Below are 22,265 nucleotides of genomic sequence, written 5' to 3'. Positions count from 1 at the left end.
AAGTTTCCACATACCCCCGTAACCAAAGAATGCAAAGAGATTAATTTTTCCTCATTTTTCTTTGTAAAGTTGTTTCCAAAATTGTTGTGATTGCTGGATGAAAACAAATTTAACCAAGACATGTTGTGTGGGGATTTAAAAAGATTTTTGGTTTAGCTTTTGCCATTTCTTTGATTTTGGAGGTTCAGTTGCCTCACAACTTAAGCTATATTAATGCCCTTGTTTTATCAAGATTAGAATCTGTAAACTCACTTAAACTTTCAATTCAATTAAATACAATTTACACAAGGCAACAGGCAGCTAAAAATAAATGTTTTAACATAGATTGGCCCTGGTGAGAAACATTAGCACATAATGTAGCCTGAACCAATGTTAATAGCAGATGTTTATATTTTGTGTCCAATCAGTTTAATGTTGTGATCTAGTACTGCCGAGGAGCAGAGGAAGTCACCTGTTGGACTAACTCTGATTTGATTTAATAGTAAAACATGAGAGAAATTGTTGGCACCATAGGAGTCTTGCCCCCAAAGAAGTGATGAGAAAAACACTTGTACTTGCAATCTGACTTATTTATTGATTTATAATTTACACTTATTTTGGGGCATTTTCCTTTATTAGATAGGACAGTGGATAGAGGAGATAACTGACTGAAAGAGAAGGCTGAAGTTGCTGCTGGTGACAGACTTAATGGCACTGATAAATGAAGCAGAGATTTTTAGACTTGAACCTAATATGATGGATTTTGTTACAGCTTCTGATTAATTCTCAAGCTGGACACACTGAACTGTTGAAATGTGGTTTGTGGAGGCCCCATGTGCTCTCCACTGGCGTTTTCATATTTTCCGTCTGGCCTGACAACAATCCCACAGGAAAGCATGTACACACAGGGTCAAGACTGCAGGGAAAACTTAACACAAGAGGGCTGAGCCTCCGTGTGAGACAGAGAAGGAAGAATAATAGTTTGGGGGAGATAAAGATGCTGAAAATTGAGAGTGATAGTCAAACTATTTTGGTTGTCTGTTTCCCTCCGATCTTCATTATTCAGGTGGTATTGCCAGTTTTTACTTCAGCATTGAGTCCTAGAAGATTTACCTTTGGGATCCATTTGTAGTATCATCTCATTTTAACTTACAAATGTGTGATGTCTTTATTAAACCGGCTCAGATACTGAAACAAATGAATAAAAATCAGTTTATCAAGCAGCATGAAATAAAGACAAATAGAGCTGCAGTGGTAAGCTGAAAAATAGGCAGCAATATAAAAGAACAAAAATATATATATTTTGTAGCTTTTAGTCTTTATTCAGTTCAGATAGTTGATAGAGTCTGAAAATGGGACTCGAGAGAGAGTAGGGACAACACACTGGAAAGGAACCACAGGTTGGTTTAAACCCAGGCCACCTACTTTGAGATCAACAGCCTAAACACACGGGGCAGAAAGACAAAACCACAACATTTTTAGCGCCTCAACTTTTTTTTCAGCTAAAAGGGAAAACAATGTATGTTCAGTTTTTTCTGCTCTTGGTTTTTGTTTTCAACAGACAATAAATAAGTCTTTAGATTTTGTGCTGTTGGTTGGGCAGAAGCAGCAACTTCAGTTCTCACTTTGGGCTCTGGGGTATTTTATGAGCAGTTTTCAACATTTATTAACTGAAGAATGACTTATAAAAATATTCTGATCAGAAAGTTCACTGAAATAGCTTTTAGTGTCAGCTTCTGGGTTGTCAAAATTCATGATAGTTTGATATTTTCAGTCCAGCATGTTTAAAAATGGTACAGTCTCTGGTATGGTAACCATTGAGAGAATTAGAAAACAGAGAAGCTTTTTTAAAAAAGACTTGAACAGTTTCTTTAACCTAAAGCTGCAGCAAGAAAAAGAGATTATTTTTTAAAATGCACTAACGAGCTTCAAAAGTTGAAGTTGAAGAAATGCAATTTAGAGAGGTGGCAAAAGTTTGCTGGCATTTTTGGGAATTAAATACAATTCCTGTGGTATCTGAGCAGGTTTCATCATGTTTGCATTTTACTAGTTTCATAGCAAAGTTTGAAATTCGGGCATCATAACAGCTCTAGTTAGCATTTGGATGGAGCTGTAACAACCATAAAGTCTTATTCTTGATTCATTGTCCAATTGTTTCGACAATAATACCTTAGAAATATGTAAAAAAAATAAATAAATAAATAAAAACTTGTTCAGATGTCACGCCCAGAGCGGTCTCTAAAAGTTGGGAGTGCATCTAATCTTCATATTTTGGAATCAAAAAGGAGATTTTTTTTTTGTATGTTAAAGCTTTAAAAAGACCAATTTATTTTCAATTGAGCAATAATAAAACTCCGTCAACTTAGGGGAACAGTTAATTCAATGCACCAAAGCAGCCAGCCTGAATAAAATCAATCAGGAAACACCTGACCAGATTTGGTTACTTGTTGAAGCAGATGTGATTGTAACTGCGTAGAGTAAGTGTGCAGCTGTACTGATGACACCTTTAGATGTTCTGTCATTAGAAGGAAACTGTACAGTTAGCTTTTAGTTTCACTTTCAGGTATTTTGCATCATCTTGGGTATAAAGTTTGTAATGTTTCATCCATGACATCATTCTTGATCCATTTGAGTCAACTTAATTATATAAAAACAACTTCATTTGATTATGCCAGATTCAAGATCATCGTCTGCAGCAAAGTCCGTTAACTTTACAAGAAAGATTCAGTGAAGTCATCTTCATAAAAGGTAGGGATGCACAATATTGGATTTTTGCCAATGTCTGATATGCTGATAATTTAAAACTAATTTTGGCCGATACCGATATTTAATTACATTTTTTTCCACTGTAAAAACACCAATTCTATCCTGTACTACAATTTTTAAAAATATTTGTAGTCTATTTTTTAGAAACTGACAAAACATTTGATTTTTATCAGAAATGAAGGATGTTTTTTTTTTTTTTTCAAATACAGCCATACACTAATGAAAAACTTACAGTAATGTCTTTGGGTTACATGTGCATTACATGCTACATGTATTTTAAACAGTCCAGCCAAAGCCATCTGCATCTTTGAGGGTAATGAAAGCAGCAAAATAACCTGCTGACACTGAGCTCCACAGTACAAAAAAGAAATAACTTATAAATTTAGATTGATTCTCCTAACTACTCAGCCAGTTTGCAGGATGGCTCCCTGAGATAGTCCTGACAAAGTGCTTTAAATAACAACAACCACATAATAAAGACAGATTCTTAAATGCAAAAAATCTAACTGTAGTTCAGAGCTTAAATATGATTTTAAATTTTCAAGACTCAAGATGACAAAAAGAAAACTTCAGCTGAAGTAGTTCTCCTGATTCTGCTTTAAACAGCACAAACTAACTAAAAAACCAAGTTTAACGGGCATTTCTCTGTAAACAGCTCTTTAATAACAGTGGTAATCCACATCTCCATTGCTGAGACAGGACACCTGCAGAGTGTGTGTGTTGCACAGGAGACTTAGCACACAGAAGTCCGTCATTGCTTTTGCCATGTTTCCCACACTGTCACGTAGCACAACATGCACGTTCTTTTTCTCTATTTTCAATATCCGAAACATGTTATCAATTGCGGCTGCTGAGCGAGCACTCCTGCGAGTGTAGGACAGGCTTTTAAAGAGTGAAATCCTCATCTATCCACTGAGGCAGTGAGGCTCAACACGCTAACAGGACGGACACTTGATGTCCATATATCCGTGGTGAAGCTAATATGTTTACTTTTAATGAAGAGCTTCTCTACGTGACTGGAAACGAAGTTTGGCAGTTCAGGCAAGGCTATAAGTGCCTGCTAGGTATAACATAGGGGCTTTAAATGCATCATTAGCCTGCAAGAGCTATAAATTCAATGATTTTCCTGTTCAGCTCCTTACCTTTGGGTGGTTGCTGCTGTATTTTTTTAGCTTTGTTGAATTACTTAAGTAGAGGCTGCTGACAAGTTTTCCCTGGCACGAAGTTTTGTCATTCTTCATCTTAAGAAAGTCCTTGTAGTCATCAGGGTGGCGGTTTTTTAGATGCGAAATAAAGAAGTGTTGTCGGGTTCTCGAGTTTGCATCATACGTATTTTACAAGCGATGCAAACAGCTACTTTGCTGTCTTGTTCCTACACCTCAAACTTCACACACACAGCAGACATGTTGAGTTTGTTGTTTGCACACATCCAGGGTCATCACGTGAGCTTAATTATGACGTCACATTATCGGCCGTCGATTCAGCATAAATTTTATTATTGGCCAATACCAATATACTGCCGATAATATCGTGCATACCTAATAAAAAGCTGCCTACTATCATGAAACATTTGAAAAATGGATATGCAAGATAGGTAGTGGGTAAGATTAGTGTGGTTATTGGGGAGAGATGTTCGAGCTTCTCAACTTTAAGCTGCCTTAGAGTAATATGGGGATTTATGTATTTATTTTTGTCAACTTCTATGCCTCTGTGCTAGTGATAATTGAGGCCAGGAGAATAAAGATTTTGGTTGTACATCTGTCTGTCGTGGTCATTTTTGTGACCAGGATAGATAAAGAACACAGAGGGATTTCCTCCAAACTCAGGAATGTCTCCTTGGATTCAAGGATTAAATGGAGGTCATAAGTCAAGGTCAAAGTTAAATGTTGTAAGCACAATATTTTAAAGAATGCAGTGAATTATCTCTGTCCAAATTGGCAAAAACCTGCACTTGGTCTTTAGAGTGAACTGACTGTATTGTGGACGTGACAAAACAACCACCCACACCATTGAAAACAAAATCACACTACCCCAAACCCCCCCCCAGCCTAATTCATCACTGTACTTTAATTATCTGTACTTTCAATTCTTTACCCCAGGAAAGCACAAGACCACCAGGCAGCATGTCTAGCAACATTTTGTTTCCAGGTTAAGGTGAATTAATCCACACTTCTGGTAATAATGCTGCAGGTCTGATATATACGAAAATCACAGATATTTTTCACCAGCTTTAATTACTAAGGTGCATGTGAGAAAGATATCACACTAACTTCCCCTGACGGTCCCTGTGAGAGCTGAGCAAGAGGCTCACTGAAATCTCTGAGCGTGAGATCAAGGCAGAAATCTGATCTTTGCTGTTGGTATGAAAACTGAGCATGAAGCAGGTCTTCTGCACTTGATCTGATGAAACTCTGTGACTAGTTTTGGACACAGGAAGTCAGTGCTTCATTCTGATGTAAAGTGTTGTCTGGATGGATAATTTCACCATCTCTGTGCCCCTTCACTCATAGACTGCTTTTGCTTTTCTAAAGTTCATGTGAGGTTACCTTTAACTTTCATTTTTCAAATGACAAGATAATTCAGTCCCCTTCAACACTTACTGATGACAAGTTGCTCTGAAACGTCTCCTGTGTGGTCGTGTTTGATGTTTGTGTGATGCGTTGTGAACATGAGTTACATTTTAGTAATCTCTGTGTCTGTCTGTCGCACACAGGAGAGGAGCGACATCTTTTTTCAGCACAGCAGCTGCTGGAAACTTTGTCACTTTTGTCCCTGTGGACCGAACGATGAACTGAGGACCTCTGATCCATAACTTGACACATCTCTACAGCGCCCCCTCCTCCCTCTCTCCGTCCATCAGTCAGAGGGTTTGACGACGTTGCCTAGACACACCTGGGCAGAGAAATGTGTGTGCGTGTGTCGTCGGCTGCTGGACTGTGTCTGACTGTTTCTGGGCTGAAGTAAGAGGTCACAGGCTGAACATCCTCTCTAACCCTCAGAGGCGCTTCTACATTTGACTGACCACATCATTTGTGTCCACGACCACAAGGCATCATGGGTAGGAAAAAGATTCAGATCCAACGGATCACCGACGAAAGAAACAAGCAGGTGAGTCTTGATTTGTATGGGGGTTTCTTTTCTCTTTTTTTGGTCTCATTTTCACAGATGCAGAAAGCAGTTCTGGTTTCTAATGCGGATGATGATTGTCATAGTTAAAAAAAAAAAAAAAAACTCAGAAATATTGGTTTATGATTTATCTTAGTCATTTATCTTCAAACTTTTATAAACAGCCCATGTTTTTTTGTCACTGCAAATGGAAACCTTTCAGATATCTCAAATAGGGGGAAACGAGGAGATTGGCAGTGCTGTATAATTATTGACTGTATAATTAATTAACTGAGAATATTGACAGTTTTAGGTTGTGGTCTGTCAAGCCTCATTTATACTCTACATTTTCAAATGCATATGGCTACTAATAGGGCTGCAACGACGAATCGATAAAATCGATCATTGAAAGTGTTGGCAACAAATTTTTGGATCGATTCGTTGTGTCGTGCGATTATGACATCACCCGCGTAGTGCGGAGCTGTTGACATCACACACAGATGGCTGATAAACTTTACTTTTGCTTAGTTTAGCACTTCTCTGATTATATTCTGATGATTAGCGGAAAAAAATGAGTGGATATATTCATCATCAACCGTGTCTCATGATGGAGATGAGACGCTAGCGATCTAAAAATAACTCTTTGTTGTAAAAACTCCAGCGGAACTTTAGTTTGTTTTTGTTACAATACGAGACTGGATAAAAACAAAAGCGATGGACTGTCAGGCATTCATGTAATCCATGATATATTCCTCACTTTGTTCTAAATGTCCACTAAAACAGGAGAGATGAAGGAACAGCGTGAGCTGCAGTCACATGGCGAGAGGAGCAGTTGTGTGTGTATGTGTGACAGAGAGGAGAGTGAGTTTGTGTGTCTGTCCGTGAGTGCGGGTCGGCCTGACAACAAGCATGAACGAACTAACGTTAGCTTGTTGAATAAGTGAGTAACAAATGTTTAGAAGTAATCATTATATCAGTTAAATCAATTATATCAATTAAATCAATTACATTTTTTAAAAATCATTTATTATTTTTGTGTTTATTCTGTGACATGTTCAAATTATTTAATTTGACAAAACTCAAAAAATGTAGTTTTTAGTTTTATGAATATAGACATTTAAACCCTACCCCCCCATTAAAAAAAAAACGTCCGATTCATTTATGAATTGAGAAAATAATCATCCGATGAATCGATGATTGAAATCGTTTTGTTGCAGCCCTAGCTACGAATAGACCTTTCTGCCCATAATCTGTGTTCATTTCGTCAGTTTTTTCATCTGCTTTCTTGAAACATACAGATTAAGGATGAAGAAGAAATATTTGAATAAACACGGAACTGAAGTTACCTGCCGAATTTTGAGTGAATTGTTAGAAAATATCAATGAAAATGAAAATATCACCTGGTCACAAAGACAGACAACTACAAGAGCACAGCTGGTCAGAGGGTGGACCATTCTTTCTTCACTCTATGTATGGGGCAGACAGAGCAGCAGCAAAGTTGTCTTGTAGCTCTGTGGGAGAAGGCGACCTCCAGTGGATTCTTTTTTCAATGTCTACTCCAACATAACAGATGCACGTTAGTTTTAGGGCAATGACAGTTGAAGCTGTTAAACGCACAGATCTATTTTCATATGTGCGTATGGCATAAATGAGCCTTAGGAGCTTTTACTCTGTCCGCCATCTTTACATTGGTGTAATTGCAACATTAAATGCACAATTTGTAAACTACACCACCAGGGTAGCTCTCAGTCAAAATAATAACAAAAGCGATTTGATGTAAGCTTACTTGTTGCTTACTTGTGATTTGAATTGAGGACTCTGTTCAATAAAAAAGCACAGTAAACTGTAAACCACTGTTTTAATTTCATGGATAAAATTCACATAATGAGGGAGAAAAGCGGTTAAAAGTGGCCTTCCTGGTTGGCGTTTCAAGCGACATTCTGGATTGCTTGTAGCATTAACCAGGTAAGCCACTTTTAACAGCTTTTCTTCCAAATTATGTGGGACTCCTGTATAAAACAAAGAACATTTTGTAAATACATGTTATGAAGTGCAGATTTTTAATGAACAAAAAGTAAGCACACACCCCCCCACATATACGTACACACACCTTCCACAGGATGGTGTTGCACATTATGTGGGATGCTTAGGCAACAGATTGCATAGCCAGTACCAGAGAATAGTCATGGTCCATCCCAATAAAGCAGCACAAGACATGAAGCAGAAACAAAACAGTTGCTACTAGTTGTAGTCCACACTTATTTATGTGGAAGCCTTTGAAGTAGCATCCAGTTTATCCATGGCAATGATAGACAGGCATGTCTGTCCTGGCAACTCTGTCGTGATCCGTTAAAACAATAAAAATAAAGAATTTTTCAGGCTTTGAAAACTGTTGGAAATAATAATTTGAGGTACATACATATATTCCCATACAATATATGTGTATAACATACAGTATGTTGGTCATGTTTTTAATCATTCAAGACATAACAGTGCAAAAATTCTTCATGTTTAAATTTAAGACCTAAGTTATGTAACTGTTGGAACTGGTGGTCTAATTCATGATTGCTGAGATTTTATGGTATTTGTTGAATAAATAAAACATTTATTGTTCCAGATAACATTGAATTCTGTCTAAACATTTAGGTCATATTCTTTTCTTTATCTTTTTATTTTGTAATAACAAAGCATTAAAAATACTTTTAAGATAGTCATAACTATAAGTTTGTCATTCTGCCTTAGGTAAATATTTCAGAGCCTTTAACAAATTGAGGCAAATTTAGAGAAACTGATAGTGTCAGCTGTCTTAACATGCTATACTTAGTTAATATCAATTACAAGAGACAAGGTGTTAAAACTGATGCATTTGAGATGAAAAACAATATCACATGGTCAATTTTTTAGATGTTCCTAAGCCTTTGGTTATAGCAAAAGACCTTTTTGAAAACGGTGTTAACCTGCTCTGTGGTTTTTATGAGACTTTAATGGATTCTTTGGTCTTGTTTGCTCAAAAGATGGATTATTTCTGCATAGCACCTCTAAAAACTAGCATAATTTCAAAAGTAAACCCACTGCTCAGTGCAGCAATATGGATGATTAAATAAGACGGTATGTTTCCATGGTACCATGCCTTTCAAGTAAAATGAACTGCACAGTCTGCACAGGTTTGAGTCAATGTTAGAGGAAGAACAGACGCATCAATAAGAATAGAAAACTGGTATTTAGACACTGAATGATCAATGAAAAATCTGTAAAGTCGTTGGTATAATAAGACTTAATCACATTAAAATGTTTTGATAAGACACTCAGTATGACCATGTACATTTTCAGTACTATTATCAGTGACATAAATGAAAAAATATATCCCTTCTTAAAGTTCAAGGACCAGAGAACTAAAGAAGCTGAAATATTTACACTCCTCATTATTCACTACCTGTCTCAGGGAGATTTAAAGTGGACTGACATCCTTCACAGGTTTCGATCGTTGTCATTCTGCTCCACTCTATTGTTGTTTGGTTTTATGCTCGTGTCATTGTCTTGTTCTGATACGCAGATTTTCTGCTGTGAAGGGTGTCAAATACTCAAAAGCCCACTGTTGACAGGAATTTGCCTTTTCCAGCTCCATTTGTTGTTTCTTTTCTCCTCACAAGTCGTCACTGTGTGAGGCTGCCACCTCGCTTCACAGCAGGGAGTGTTGGTTGGATGAGATGAGCCCTGCCAAACAAAGTGCTTTGTATCGCTGCTGAAAAGTTCAATTATGGTTTTATCACACTGCAGTATTTTGCCTCAAGCTCTCGGCCCTCCACATGGTTTTCTTTGTTTGTCGTGTCATATCTCTTCCATGAGCGAGTGGCTTTCTTTTGACTTTTACACGATAAACTGCTCTGATTGTGCACTGGTTGTTTATTTTTTTTAGATAAATCTAAAATCACAGCTCTGTAGCTCCTTCACAGTGACTCCTCTCTGACTGAGGTCTTTCTTGTTTTCTTAGCCGGGGTATGATGAGTAGTCAGACAAAAATGTTTATTCTGTATTTTCAGGGGTTTTTCCCCATTATCCCTGTTTCTGTGAACCACTCTTTAATTTTTTCATTTAAGTTGTAACTCCAAGTCCAGCTACTTAAGCTCTGACTAAGCAGAAATGTATATAGAAACCCACCCTTATTGTTACAGCGATCACTGAAAATGCTCTTATTTAAGTACTAACATTAGAAACTGATAAAAGAAATTAAGTATTTTGTTGATGAAAGTGTCACCAAAAATGGCAACTGTTATATTTTTTCCCTTCTCAGTGTCATGAAAATATTAGTCTGTTCTGCTGAGATAGAATTCATTTTTTCCCAGTTTTTTCCCAGTTTAAACTGATAAGTTTAACATTGAGACCCTCACAGCCAAAAGTTTCCCGGTTTAAATATCAGTCCAACACAGCCTTTCTCAGGGTTCCTGCAGATCCGTACATGTTTTAAACTGGAAATGTTAAATTAAAGGCCATTTAAAGTCTTATTTTTATTTTTGAGTGGTCTGAAATTTTAGAAGGTTCATTGACTTACATGTGTCTTAATTCAATCTTTGTTTCTACCTGTATGCATTTGTTTTAATAATTCCTTTCTGAGTAAATGGTTGTTGCATATGCTATGATAAAAATCACTTATCACTTATATTACCATATAATGATAGAAAATAGGCATCATATGTGCCAGAAATTATCAAATTTGTGTGTATAACCAAAACATCTTTGTCCTGTATCAGTTTCATTAACAGTGCATTAAACAGGTCTATTCAGCTCTGTCCAGTGTACCAGGAAATCTGTCATGTCTTCGTTTTCCCGCTGCACAAAATATGGTATTCATTTTTATCATCTCAGGCCCTGAAAAGGTCTTAAAAAGTCTTTAATTTGATTGCTAAAAGTGTGAGGAACCCTGCTTTCATGTGGAGTTTACATGTTCTCCTCATACATGCATGGGTTCTCTCCAGATACTCCAACTTCTTCCCACAGTCCAAAGACATGCTCATTAGGTTAATTTGTAACTCTAAATTGCCCGTAGATGTAAATGAGTTTGACTGGTTGTTAAGCTCTTCGTGTCTGCCCTGTGATTGGCTGGCGATTAGCCCTGGGTGTACCCCACCTCTTATCAAAAGACAGCAGGAATCAGCTCCAGCTCCCTCTCATCTCAGGACAGGATGAGCAGAATTCTTAATGGATGGATGGATGTATTCTAAAACTGACTGGTTAGTCAGCTAGAAGCCAGTGCAAGACTGAAACTGCTGGTAAAAGAAGTTGGTCACCCTGCCCTCTGCTTTATTGCCTTCTAATTTAACAACTTAAAAAATAATAACTGTATTTATGTTGCTATTTTCAAGCAATAATAAAGCCCAAAAAACTAAACATAACAAGATTGTAAAGTACAGTTACAATTGAGAACAAACCAAGATATCAAAAATGTGAAAAATGCAATAAAAAACAATCAAAACAATAAAATCAGTTTCCTTAAAACAAGCAAAAGGATCTTATTACATTCCTTGATTAAATGTATTTAAAGGCAACATACATCTATAGTCTCCTTTTCAATATTTGTCATTGTGCCACAGTAGGACATCTCTTAATGAACGTTAAGTTTGACTATATATGTCAGGGGTGTCCAGACTTGTTCCACTGAGGGCCACATACATAAAGATATGAGAATGAAGGAGCCACTTTCATATCCCTCATCTTTATCATATCAAAGTTAGTAAATTCAATCCAATGTTGGTTACGATATGATTGGATTCATCTGAATATCTAGTTAATGTCTGACGAGGAAAATAGCCATCATCACTGTAAGGATTTTTGGGAGGCCAATCAAATTTCAAGGAGGTTCTGGTTTTCCTTAGCTCCCAGTAGTTTTGCCCCTGTTTAAGATGAGAATGATGCCCCTTGTAGCAGAAGGGGAAAGTGCTGACAGCTCATATCCACATTAGACAAATAACAAGAGCAAGCTGCAAAATTTAATTCGAGTTTTGGTGCTCGAAGATGATTAGTGTGATGTGCTTTGGAAATCTGACCTTGAGATGGAGCAGATAGTGGTGTGACTGAGTGCCATTCATGCTGCTATTTGATAGTGTAATCTTCTAGGGCCTTATAAATCAAGATATCATTATTTTGATTATCAATATGTTTAGCATTTATAGTGTCCTCTTAATTCAGTCATTTAAAAAATCACATCACCAAATTAAGATATCAAAATGTTCATTCACAGAATTAGAAAGGGCGCACTGCCTTGTGCAACAACTAAGAAGTACAACATAGTCAAGCTTTATGGTCTAATTGGGCCATATTTCTTTTTATTTTTAGAATTTGCTGCAGGCCAAACAAAATAGACTGCAGGCCGCATTTGGCCCCCAAGCCATGGTTTGGACATCCCTGGTATTACTACTATATGTACTTTTTGTATGTAGCACATATAGTCATGACATCAGGCCTCAAGAACTTGAGAGAGACTTAAGTAGGCAAAGACGAAACCTTAAAAATGTATATTTTTTTTTAAATTTATGTTAAAATAAGATTTATTTTTGGCCTTTTTGCCTTTATTGGATAGGACAGTGGATAGAGTTGGAAACAGGGAAGAGAGCAGGGAGAGACATGCAGGAAATAGTGCCACGGGCCGGATTCGAACCTGGGTTACCTGTGCACGTGGCGCGTGCCTCAACCACTCGACTACCGGCGCGCCTAAAAATGTATTTTTAAAGTAACAGAAACAACATGAATGTCTCACTACTTGAGTTTAAGATATTCTTCTCCACTTTCGAGACTTGAATGTTTGGTGCTGCTATTTCTTTGTAATGCTAATAGTGATGAGTCACAAAGATCCATGTTTCATTACCAATGCTGAAGACTGACTCCCCTGGTTTGATTTTTTTTTTTTCCTACAGTTTTTTCCTACAGACAAAGAACATTAAAATCTTATTAGGGATTTCATGTGACATCAAATATTTTCTGCAACATTAAGAAAGACTCCCGTGTCCTCTTTTTTCTGAATTATGATTGTAATTTGTTCCCTTATTATCTCAATAACATTTAAATCCTAAGAAAGCAGATGGAAAGACTAACAGAAAAAACAGCTGGTATACCTGTGCTTTGACCTACATTGCAGCATTACTATAGTATGTTGTTTGCTAAATGTAATTTTATTAATTTGATTCAAACTAAAGTCACTTAAGTGTTCTGTTCTGTCCACCCCTCCCAACCTTGTTTTCTTGTCCTCAGGTGACATTCACAAAGCGAAAGTTTGGCCTGATGAAGAAAGCTTACGAGCTGAGTGTTTTGTGTGACTGCGAGATCGCTCTGATTATCTTTAACCATGCAAACAAGCTGTTCCAGTACGCCAGCACTGACATGGACAAGGTCTTGCTCAAATACACAGAGTACAACGAGCCGCATGAGAGCCGAACCAATGCAGATATTATTGAGGTAAACAGTGTTTGGGTGCCGGTGTGGTAGCTAAGATTGATGGTTTACCATTGATAGTAGTGTTTCCAGTACGAGAAGCAAGAAGAAGGGGTTTTGTAGCACTTAAGATTTAGAAACTGCCTTGCTGAAGTATGATTTGTCTGTTTGCAGGATGTTTTAGTTGACAGTTAAATACTCTAATTGGAAATGAATAACTAGATGGTATTCACTCTATGTCTGTGAACCAGATTTGTAAGTACTATGTATTTGGGGATTGTTAAAACATAGTTGGGTGACGTTTAAAGGCTTCAGTTTTTTTCAATGCCAGATTTATAATTTAATAAAATTTAAGTGAATTGAAGTATCATTTGATACCCATGTATGGACTTGGTTTGGAATCTAGATCAAAACAGACAAATTTGCTCACCTTAAGTTTCTTCTCACTAATTTTCATGGTCCCTTACAGACTTTGAGAAAGAAAGGCTTCAACGGTTGTGACAGTCCAGAGCCAGATGGTGAAGACTCCATCGATCAAAGTCCCCTCAATGATGACAAATACCGCAAGACTACAGAGGACCTGGACGTTCTCTTCAAGCGCTATGGAGTAAGTCAGCTAACCTGCAGTGATCTAAAATGTGCATGCACTGGATTTCTTACAGGCTATATCACAATCAGTATTTTCTATGCTTCTGTTTCGACTGTAGAGTTGTTGGTCAAATATTTCTGCTATTTTTCTGTGCTGGGCTCCAGTGCCTCACAGGGAACAGCGTCTGGTGTGAAGTTTCTCTGACTGGTTGTTTCACACTTTTTTTCACACAAACAACTTGAAACTCTAGACCATCAGAGGAGACTGATAAATAAACACTTTTTTATTTGCACAAACATATCTGGACATGTTAAGGCATATGTGAAGAGGTGCATGATAATGTCGTTATATTTCAGTAAATAAAACCTAACCAACACACTTGGCACACCAAAACAAACCTCACAACTGGTTAAGTTTATATTAAACTATTTTGGGATGATTATTCTCACTTAGGTGAAATGAAAATTCACAGCATCAAATATAGATCGAACTAAAATATGAACTCTTCTTAAAACACTAACACAAAATGTTAAATTATGAGGCAACTCCTTTCCTTGGCCCTGTGTTATCCATTGATTCTTGTCTGATTTTATCTCTCTTTAGTTAATTGAGGCTGGCTACACTCTAGACGATTAAAGCCCCATTTTAGGCCCAATTTGCCCCCGACAATCAGGAGGGCACGACCTGATTTGAGGCTTGTTGTAATCTATTATTTGTCATGGTAAATTAAAGTGTGTGGTATCGATACGACTATTTTACCACTCCCAATCGAGTCTGAGTCTCCCTTGTCTAGAATCTTTATTTAACCTGAAGTAATCTCGAAGGGCATGCCTACATATACAACAAAAACAAAATAAATATGCAATAAACAGAATAATACAAAGAATAAAGAAACTGTTTCATTCAAAGGTCAAATCCAAATTAAGTATTTTCCAAGGGATCAGCCATTGATTAGAACCTGTAGTAGTGACTATAAGACTGATTCAACAAAGACCTCATATATGGCGATTTTTTGCTGATAAATACTTTAAAATAGATAAAAACGGATGCCTGTTATGTCTCACAGTTAGAAGTCCCAGCCCACACTTTCATGTAGAATGTAATGACTGGAGTAACTGTCACCTGTAATGACTATGAGGTCTGAGTGATAAATGGGAGCCAGGGGTTTTAGAGCGGAAGCAGGGGCATTCCTGTTAACAACATCACCATAATGTAGAATGGATAAAAAGAAAGCCTCAATAATCCATTTTCTTCTGTGAACTGGGAAGCTAGTTTTGTTACTGCAGAGGAAACCCAACTTATGTCTTAATTTTGCTGGCCAGAGAGTCAGTGTGGAAGTTGATTAGGAGTTTTCGATCTGACCAGATATGTTGATATTTGAGATTTTTTCAGAGCCATGCCCTGTCAAAGTAGTGATATGAAAAGTGTGGTCAGCGACTTTAGCTCCATAGAATAGCGTGTATTTGGTCTTGTTAGGGTTAAGAGTGAGATTGAACTGAGCATGTTGTAATTGATTGTAAGTTCACTGGAAGGTTAGGATGCTGAACGTGCAGTGTTAAAAAGCAGTATAAAATTATGTCATCAGCATAAGGTGGGTGTTACAAGTGGTTACAGCGGATGTAATAAGGTTTAAATATCATAACAGCACCCAGTATTGAGTCTTGTGGTATTCCTTTGAAACACAGCTGTACTGTCTTCTTTGCCAGGATTTCACCATATTCTTCACCTTATTTTTGGTCTTTTTTTGATGTAACTCAAGTGTTTGTTGTTCTGATGAAGACACGTTTGATCATGCTAGTTTCAATGAGATCTTGTTTGTTGAATCCCCACTAAGTCATTACTTCAAAAGGCTGGTGTGTGGGCTTATGGTCTGGCCAAATTGTGTAGTGTGTGCGTTCAGAGAATTATAATGTTAACAGTTAGTTGAAATATCCTTAAGACACTTTCAGACACACGCGTCTTGACCGCAACACACCTTGGTTTTCAGTTTGATTGCATGTTAACAAGTCAGGGCTTTTAGACTGCCTGCATGTGTGCCACGTCTTGTACGCCTGATACGCGTGGCTTAGGCATGGAGAGTTTAGAAATTCAAAGTCTTGCCTATTTCTTCTGCGCACCACGTATGGCTATGGACCATATCAATGGAGAGCCGTATTTACATTGTTGTAGCACATATGCACATAGAATATGTTTACAATGTGTTTCTTGATAACTCTGAGAAAGGCCACAGGCTTAAATGTGCCTGTTTGATAAAGTTGTTCTCTAAAGAGCTACTATTAGTGAGACTTTCTATCTCCACACTGGTAGAATATGTTACAGGAAATTCAAACACACTAAGTGCTTTTCTGGTATATGCTTATCAAATTAAAAGATTTATTCAGGTAAAACTTGTGAAGAAGGACAGGGGCTTTGAGAGCAGGGAGATTTGGCTGGCACGCAGCAAACTCGCGCCCTGTGTGAAAGCCACACCGGCAGACACAGCACACTCAAGCAGCAAAACATGCTCCCAGTCTGAAACAGGCTTTATGTCTGTGGATTCTAAGATTTAATAATCATCTCACCTGTAGCCAGCCTAATATATCTTCAAGATCTAAATCAGTGGTTCTCAACTGGTTTAGCCACAGGACCCACCGCCACCTTGTTAATGACAAATTTCTTACAATTTCATACATTTTTTTTAATCATAACCAAATGTTTTTAATGAAAAATGGGCCAGTTTGCACTTGACATGGAACAAAAGCTATGACTGAGGAAATAAATGGAGACATAACTTTCAAAATAAAAGCATATTTTGCAGTTGTCATCATTTATTGTTATTATTTATTGCTGTTTTCTCTGCAGCTTTGTTTGTATATTTGTAATAGAAATTGCAAAAGGAAAAAAAAGAATTAAAAAAAATCTTATAGACATCTTGTCAATTATTTTTTTCCAGACACACATCTGTGACCCTCTGGAAATCACAATTCACTAGTTGACAGCCAGGGGTCTAAATATAACTTAAGAAGAGAAAGGGGAATTTAAAGTTTTCACCTTCAAATTCTGTCAACTTTGACATTTTCTTCAGTTGCAAATTTTATTTCAGAGTTTAGAATAGGCGTTGACCCCTGAGCACACCCAAGACTTAAACAAAACTTAAAATTGATCAAACTATGGTCTTTGACTCTTGCAGCAGACGCCGGCTCCGCCCCAGACGTTCTCCATGCCGGTCACAGTCCAGTCGTCCAATCAAAGCACACTGCAATTTAGTAACCCTGGCAACGCACTGGTAACTACCTCCTATGTTACGTCATCAACCCTCACGGATACCCACCTCCTGTCACCACAGCAACCTGCTCTACAGAGAAACACAGTGTCTCCCGGGTTGCCACAGCGACCAGCCAGTGCAGGTGAGTGATACCATGTATCATCAGAAACAGGCCGTTAATCTCTGACCAGTCTTTATGTATCTTACAGGAAGAGATGTAGAAAACTCCTGAGGTAGTAACGTAAGCCATTTATAGGCGATGTTATTTTAGAAACTTTTCTGCTTTTCCTTGAATCCTTCTCAAGGGATTTTAACTTTTTAATATTTGAATCAACAGCTTTAAGTTTCCCTTCCTTAATATTTCAAAATGTATCTATTTCTCTGAAAATACATGTGAGGAGCTGCTTAGTTGCTTGTGTGTGGTGCACATTCCTCTGCAGTGGACTGAACTGCTGTGTGACATCTATTGCCTCCTCCTCCCACTTGGAAGATATAATTTTGCAATAATATATTATACTCTTAGTTTATAGCTGTATCAAAATATTATTTGACATGGAAGAACTTTAGCAAAAAAGTGTGTCTTTTGTTTTCTTCACATTTTAACTACCCTATAGTTTTAATAAGGCTACATTTACAGCATTCGCTTCAAACATCTTTTGTCTTAAGATTATTTTTAGTCTTTTTTGGCTTTATTATGGTAGGAAAGCTGAGTAAAAATAGGACATAAAGGGGGAGAGAAACCGTCACCCCAGAGAGTGATGTTCAAGACACTTGTATTTCAAAGCTAGCCACATTTTACCGAATTAGTAAATTTCTGCAATTTGCCTGGGTACTTTTGACCTTTTGGATCTGCCCCCTCTACTACCTCACCATAATGCAGTCAAGCCTCTTTTTTCACTTTTCCATGGAAATACACAACAGCATAATGCTGGTTTCCTTGTGTGATTTTTGTACTGTATAACATGATTTAGAACAAACAGAAGATTCATCTACAGCACACCCAAACACACACAGAACATGGCACCCTTGCACCCTGCTGGTCCTGACATCAGACCTTTCTTACCACCATGTATGCCAGTTTAGTGGTCAAACTACTTTGCCCCACCATTGCACCTCGAAAACATTTTAACAGATGGTGCAGTAGAACTCCCATATTGCGCTGGCAGTAAAAAAGGGGTTTGGATTTGCTGTGTAGCATGGCTCCATGCAGAGTGGGCCTTCTACCTGTTTAGAACGACATGCCTGTCAAGTACCTGAAGCTGCTTTGTTGCTGCTTAAGACACCAGAGGAAAAATTTCTAATATGCCCAATCCTAGTTAATAACCCAGAATAAAAGCATTAAAGCCCTATTTGCACAGGATTAGTTTTACCTAGGGACTTCTGGTAATCTGTAATAATCAAGTGGGATGTCTGTGTTTCTAAACCAGTGTGAATCAACCTTGTCTTTAATTTTTCTGGTAAAGATTCCAGAGCAAATTACCTACCATATTTCAGCACACACAGGCCTGCAGGTAATACTAATTCAGTGCGAATCAGCATCTCTGTAACTTTGGATAAAAATTGTGTGTTTTTACAGCACATGTGGCTTTTTCTCATTGAAAAAACTTGATTGATTTATTAATTTAATCTACTTTCCAAGTGCAAGTGTGCACCTCTACTCCCTTAATGGGCACAGTGCTTCTGCTCTGCCTCCGACAGCTTCTCTTTTACTGTTCCTGATCTTATATCAGTATTGTTTAGCTGTATATTTTATGTATTATGCAATTTTATTTCTTGAGATGTGAGCATTCATATATTAGATTTAAACAGCTGCACAAGGAGGGTTGTTATTGTGTGTAATGATCCTAAATTTATAAAGTGTAGAACAACATCAACTGCAGATAATTTTTAGCAGATGACAAACATGAGATGTTTCACTCCCTCATATATTAACAGGAGAAACGTTTTGAAATTTGGAAATTTAGAAAATTTAGAAATGAAAATTCCCTGTCAACTTTGCTGCTGTCATGCAGCACTTCCATGTTTCCTTCAGAATTGTCAGTTAATACAAGTACATTACAGTCTCTGCAGCAAACGCTGACGCCAGGTTGTAATTCAGGAATTATCAGGTCCCCAGTTGATAGTGCTTAAGAGTGTTTCCACAGTCACACAGAGGTTTCATAAATGCTCCATGTGTTTGAAGTTATGTGTAGAAAAAGCTGGAGCTGTGAATTTTTTAATTAATGGGAATGCTTGTTTAATGTATTCACTCTTGGCTTTTTTTCAGCCTAGATAGCTACCAGATCTGCCCGTCATTAATGAAGTGTAAATAAAGTTTCAGTTTCCTCTTTGGGATAATGTTTCAAGATTAAAGATTCAGAAGTGCATGTGCAGGATGGCGTGCTTTAGTTTGTACTTAAAAGACTAATGTATGCAGAGTGAGAACTTAAATCGCTAAGCTAAATGTTGAGTCTTTGGAGTTTTTATTTCATCATCATCATGAGTCTTCTCAGCGTATCTGTGGTGAATCATATAGCCAACACCATTTCAACACATCATTGCTTCCTTATTTTACAGATTTGATTTTGTCCAATATACAAGGAATTTGTACCATTTGTTTGTTTGTTTCTGTAAAAGCTTGTAGTGTATGTTTAGCCCTCTATTAAAATTATTTCTATACATTTTATTCTTTTTTTCATGAGGTGCTCTTCTCGGAGGCGACTTGAATAACTCAAATGGAGGATGCCCAAGTCCAGTCCGTGAGTACTCTGATATCTGTTCCTGAGCCTAGTGGTTAACTTATGGCTTCTTTTTCTATGCTGTCTGATATGTGGTCCTTAGTAGAGTATTTAACCTGAATCCTTTTGTGTTTTTTTCTCTGCTCTGTATCTAATACACATAACTTGCAGCACTACCTCTAGTACATGTAATAAGATCATGTGTATAAAATGTTAAATATCATGGAGCCTTTATTTTCATAACTTTCTTCATAAATGTTTAACTAGGGCGCTGACCATGTAAACTTAATTTTGTCTGATATTTAGTGTAAAAATGAAACACCCTTTTGAAGTCTTGGCTCCAAAGTGGGATTTATTATTTGAGCAAATGTTGACATTTCAAAGCTGACATTGTTGAAGATTTTGAAAGGAAGGAACACGTTTTGTCTAGACATCATGTCCAATCATCACCAACACAAAAATCATCTTCTTATCTTTTATTTGATTGGATTTTTACTCTCAATGACACGTTGTAGAAGCTTTATTCTGTCGACGCTGACATATCTTTAAATTAGAGCGTCTCAGAATAGCATTAAAGAAAGCTTTTTGAGGATTATTTTAACACAACTTTTGAGAACACACTCTCTGTTCCCTGCTGTCTGCATTCACCTGTTTGATTTTCTGATTGATTTCTGTCCACTTGCACCTCTGTCACCCTGCAGCTAATGGATACACCAGTGCCAGGGCCTCCCCAGGCCTCCTCACTGTTTCCAACGGCAACAGTCTGGGGAAAGTAGTTCCGGCCAAGTCTCCACCCCCACCTCCGAGCCCCCAGATGGTCAACAGCCGCAAGCCAGACCTCCGAGTCATCACCTCACAGGGCGGAAAGAGCCTCATGCAGATGGTGAGCTTAGCCAGGCAGAACTTGTGCTGTATGGCTGCTTTACGTTAACATTATTAACGATTAGCAATGAAAAAAACGGTGCTTTATTCATCTGTTAACACAGCAAATTCAAATCTCACACAAACCAAGACACCTGAAAGCCAGAGGTTTTGTTAAGAGACAGAAGAAGATAGAAATTATTTTCATTTTTCCCCAAAAGCAGCCTTCACTGGCTCGTGAATGAGTTAGAAATATACAAAAACATTGGGAGTTTATATTGATGTATCAAATGAAATCCAAGAATGAAATGAAGATAAACAGTGTGTGAGAGGCTGGCATCATTTCTGTGTTTTTAGTAAAAAACCTGGGAGCCAAGATTTGTGCTCTCCTCTCTGCGTTCAACATCTCATTATTTACTCTGGCAGACTTCGTGAAGTCTTGGATGAATCAGCCAACTCCCACCGACATACTGATGAGAATTCTCGTTACCTTTTGAACTGCGTATGCACCCACGTTAACTTGTAGCCTGTCTGGCAAAGGACGTGAACTATCACTAACAGGTCATTATTATTTTCCTGTCAGACTGGAAGAATCCTGACCTCAGAAACCGATTAACAAAATAATGTCACCACTAAAGTCCATTCACTGCTGTTCTGGAGCTTTTGATCATACTGTCGGTCTCCTCAGCAGGTGAAGTTTGCCCACTTAGAATCTCAGATGCATAGATGTCCATCTTCCTAACACTTAAAAGGTAAATGATATGGGTATTTGCTTATGAAAAAGTCTCTTACAGTGACAAACCCAAAGACCCGCTCTTTTGAATTTGCTTGTGTCTCCCAGCTCAATTTGTACCTTTTATGTCTTATCAGAGTCACTGTTTTCTACCTGTATAGCCTCAAACACCAAGCAGAAACGGTTAGCTACTTGCTAGTTTACATCAGTAGTTCTCAACGGGTGTACCAGGACCCAGAAGTGGGCCACATAAGGGTTTTCAGTGGGTCGTAAATGTGTCAGGTTAGGGCCTTGGTCCTGTACTGCTCTGGCCTCCTGATGGCCATTCTCCAGACCTGTGCCAGGCCCATGCCCCATCTTTCCAGGTATCGTCCCAGCAGACCTATCCACATATACGTGTGCCTGGGGAAATAAAAATGTAGAAAAGAGTCTGCAATGTATGGAAGTGCTAAGAGAGCATACATACAAATGTATTTTATTTGCTTCATTTTGCTGTGAAAACATACATTTTGGCTGTTTTCTTTAGATTATGACATATTTATCTGGTTGTTTTGGGAAGAAAGAAGCTGGTTTTCCAATGATATTGTGTTGATTTCTGGTGAGCTCAAGAAAACAGCCAAAGTTAAATGTTATCTCAGTAACTAAGTAAGATCATCATGTGCATGTCCTCTCAGGGCTTCTGTAATGATGCTCTTTTTTTAACATGTTTGTTTTATCCTGCCTGTATTTTGTGTTAAATACACTTCAGAAATTTGGTGGAGTAGGTTTTGGGTCCTGTAGTTGGACCAGTTAAGAACTACCGGTTTAATTTATCCAGTGTGGCTGGGGCTTATCAGCCTGACACAGAAC

General features: G+C 37.8%; 1 protein-coding gene across 6 annotated transcripts in view; it reads left to right on the top strand.

Annotated features, from left to right (window-relative positions):
• Positions 1-22,265, top strand: part of LOC121524360 (myocyte-specific enhancer factor 2D homolog) — a 43,710-nt gene that overhangs the window by 5,294 nt on the left and 16,151 nt on the right. For 5 of the 6 annotated variants that reach the window (XM_041809718.1, XM_041809713.1, XM_041809715.1 and 2 more), the window contains exons 2-7: positions 5,459-5,853; positions 13,093-13,296; positions 13,742-13,879; positions 17,031-17,247; positions 19,787-19,843; positions 20,524-20,705. In XM_041809718.1, the coding sequence (XP_041665652.1) occupies positions 5,800-5,853; positions 13,093-13,296; positions 13,742-13,879; positions 17,031-17,247; positions 19,787-19,843; positions 20,524-20,705 (852 nt within the window). In that variant the 5' untranslated portion in view covers positions 5,459-5,799. Of the gene's footprint in view, positions 1-2,661; positions 2,728-5,458; positions 5,854-13,092; positions 13,297-13,741; positions 13,880-17,030; positions 17,248-19,786; positions 19,844-20,523; positions 20,706-22,265 lie in introns of those variants that run through there. The other variant, XM_041809712.1, reaches the window with a different exon arrangement.

Source organism: Cheilinus undulatus, linkage group 16 (genome assembly GCF_018320785.1).
Source record: "Cheilinus undulatus linkage group 16, ASM1832078v1, whole genome shotgun sequence".
Lineage (NCBI taxonomy): Eukaryota > Metazoa > Chordata > Actinopteri > Labriformes > Labridae > Cheilinus > Cheilinus undulatus.
This window is presented reverse-complemented; position numbering and strand designations above follow the sequence as displayed.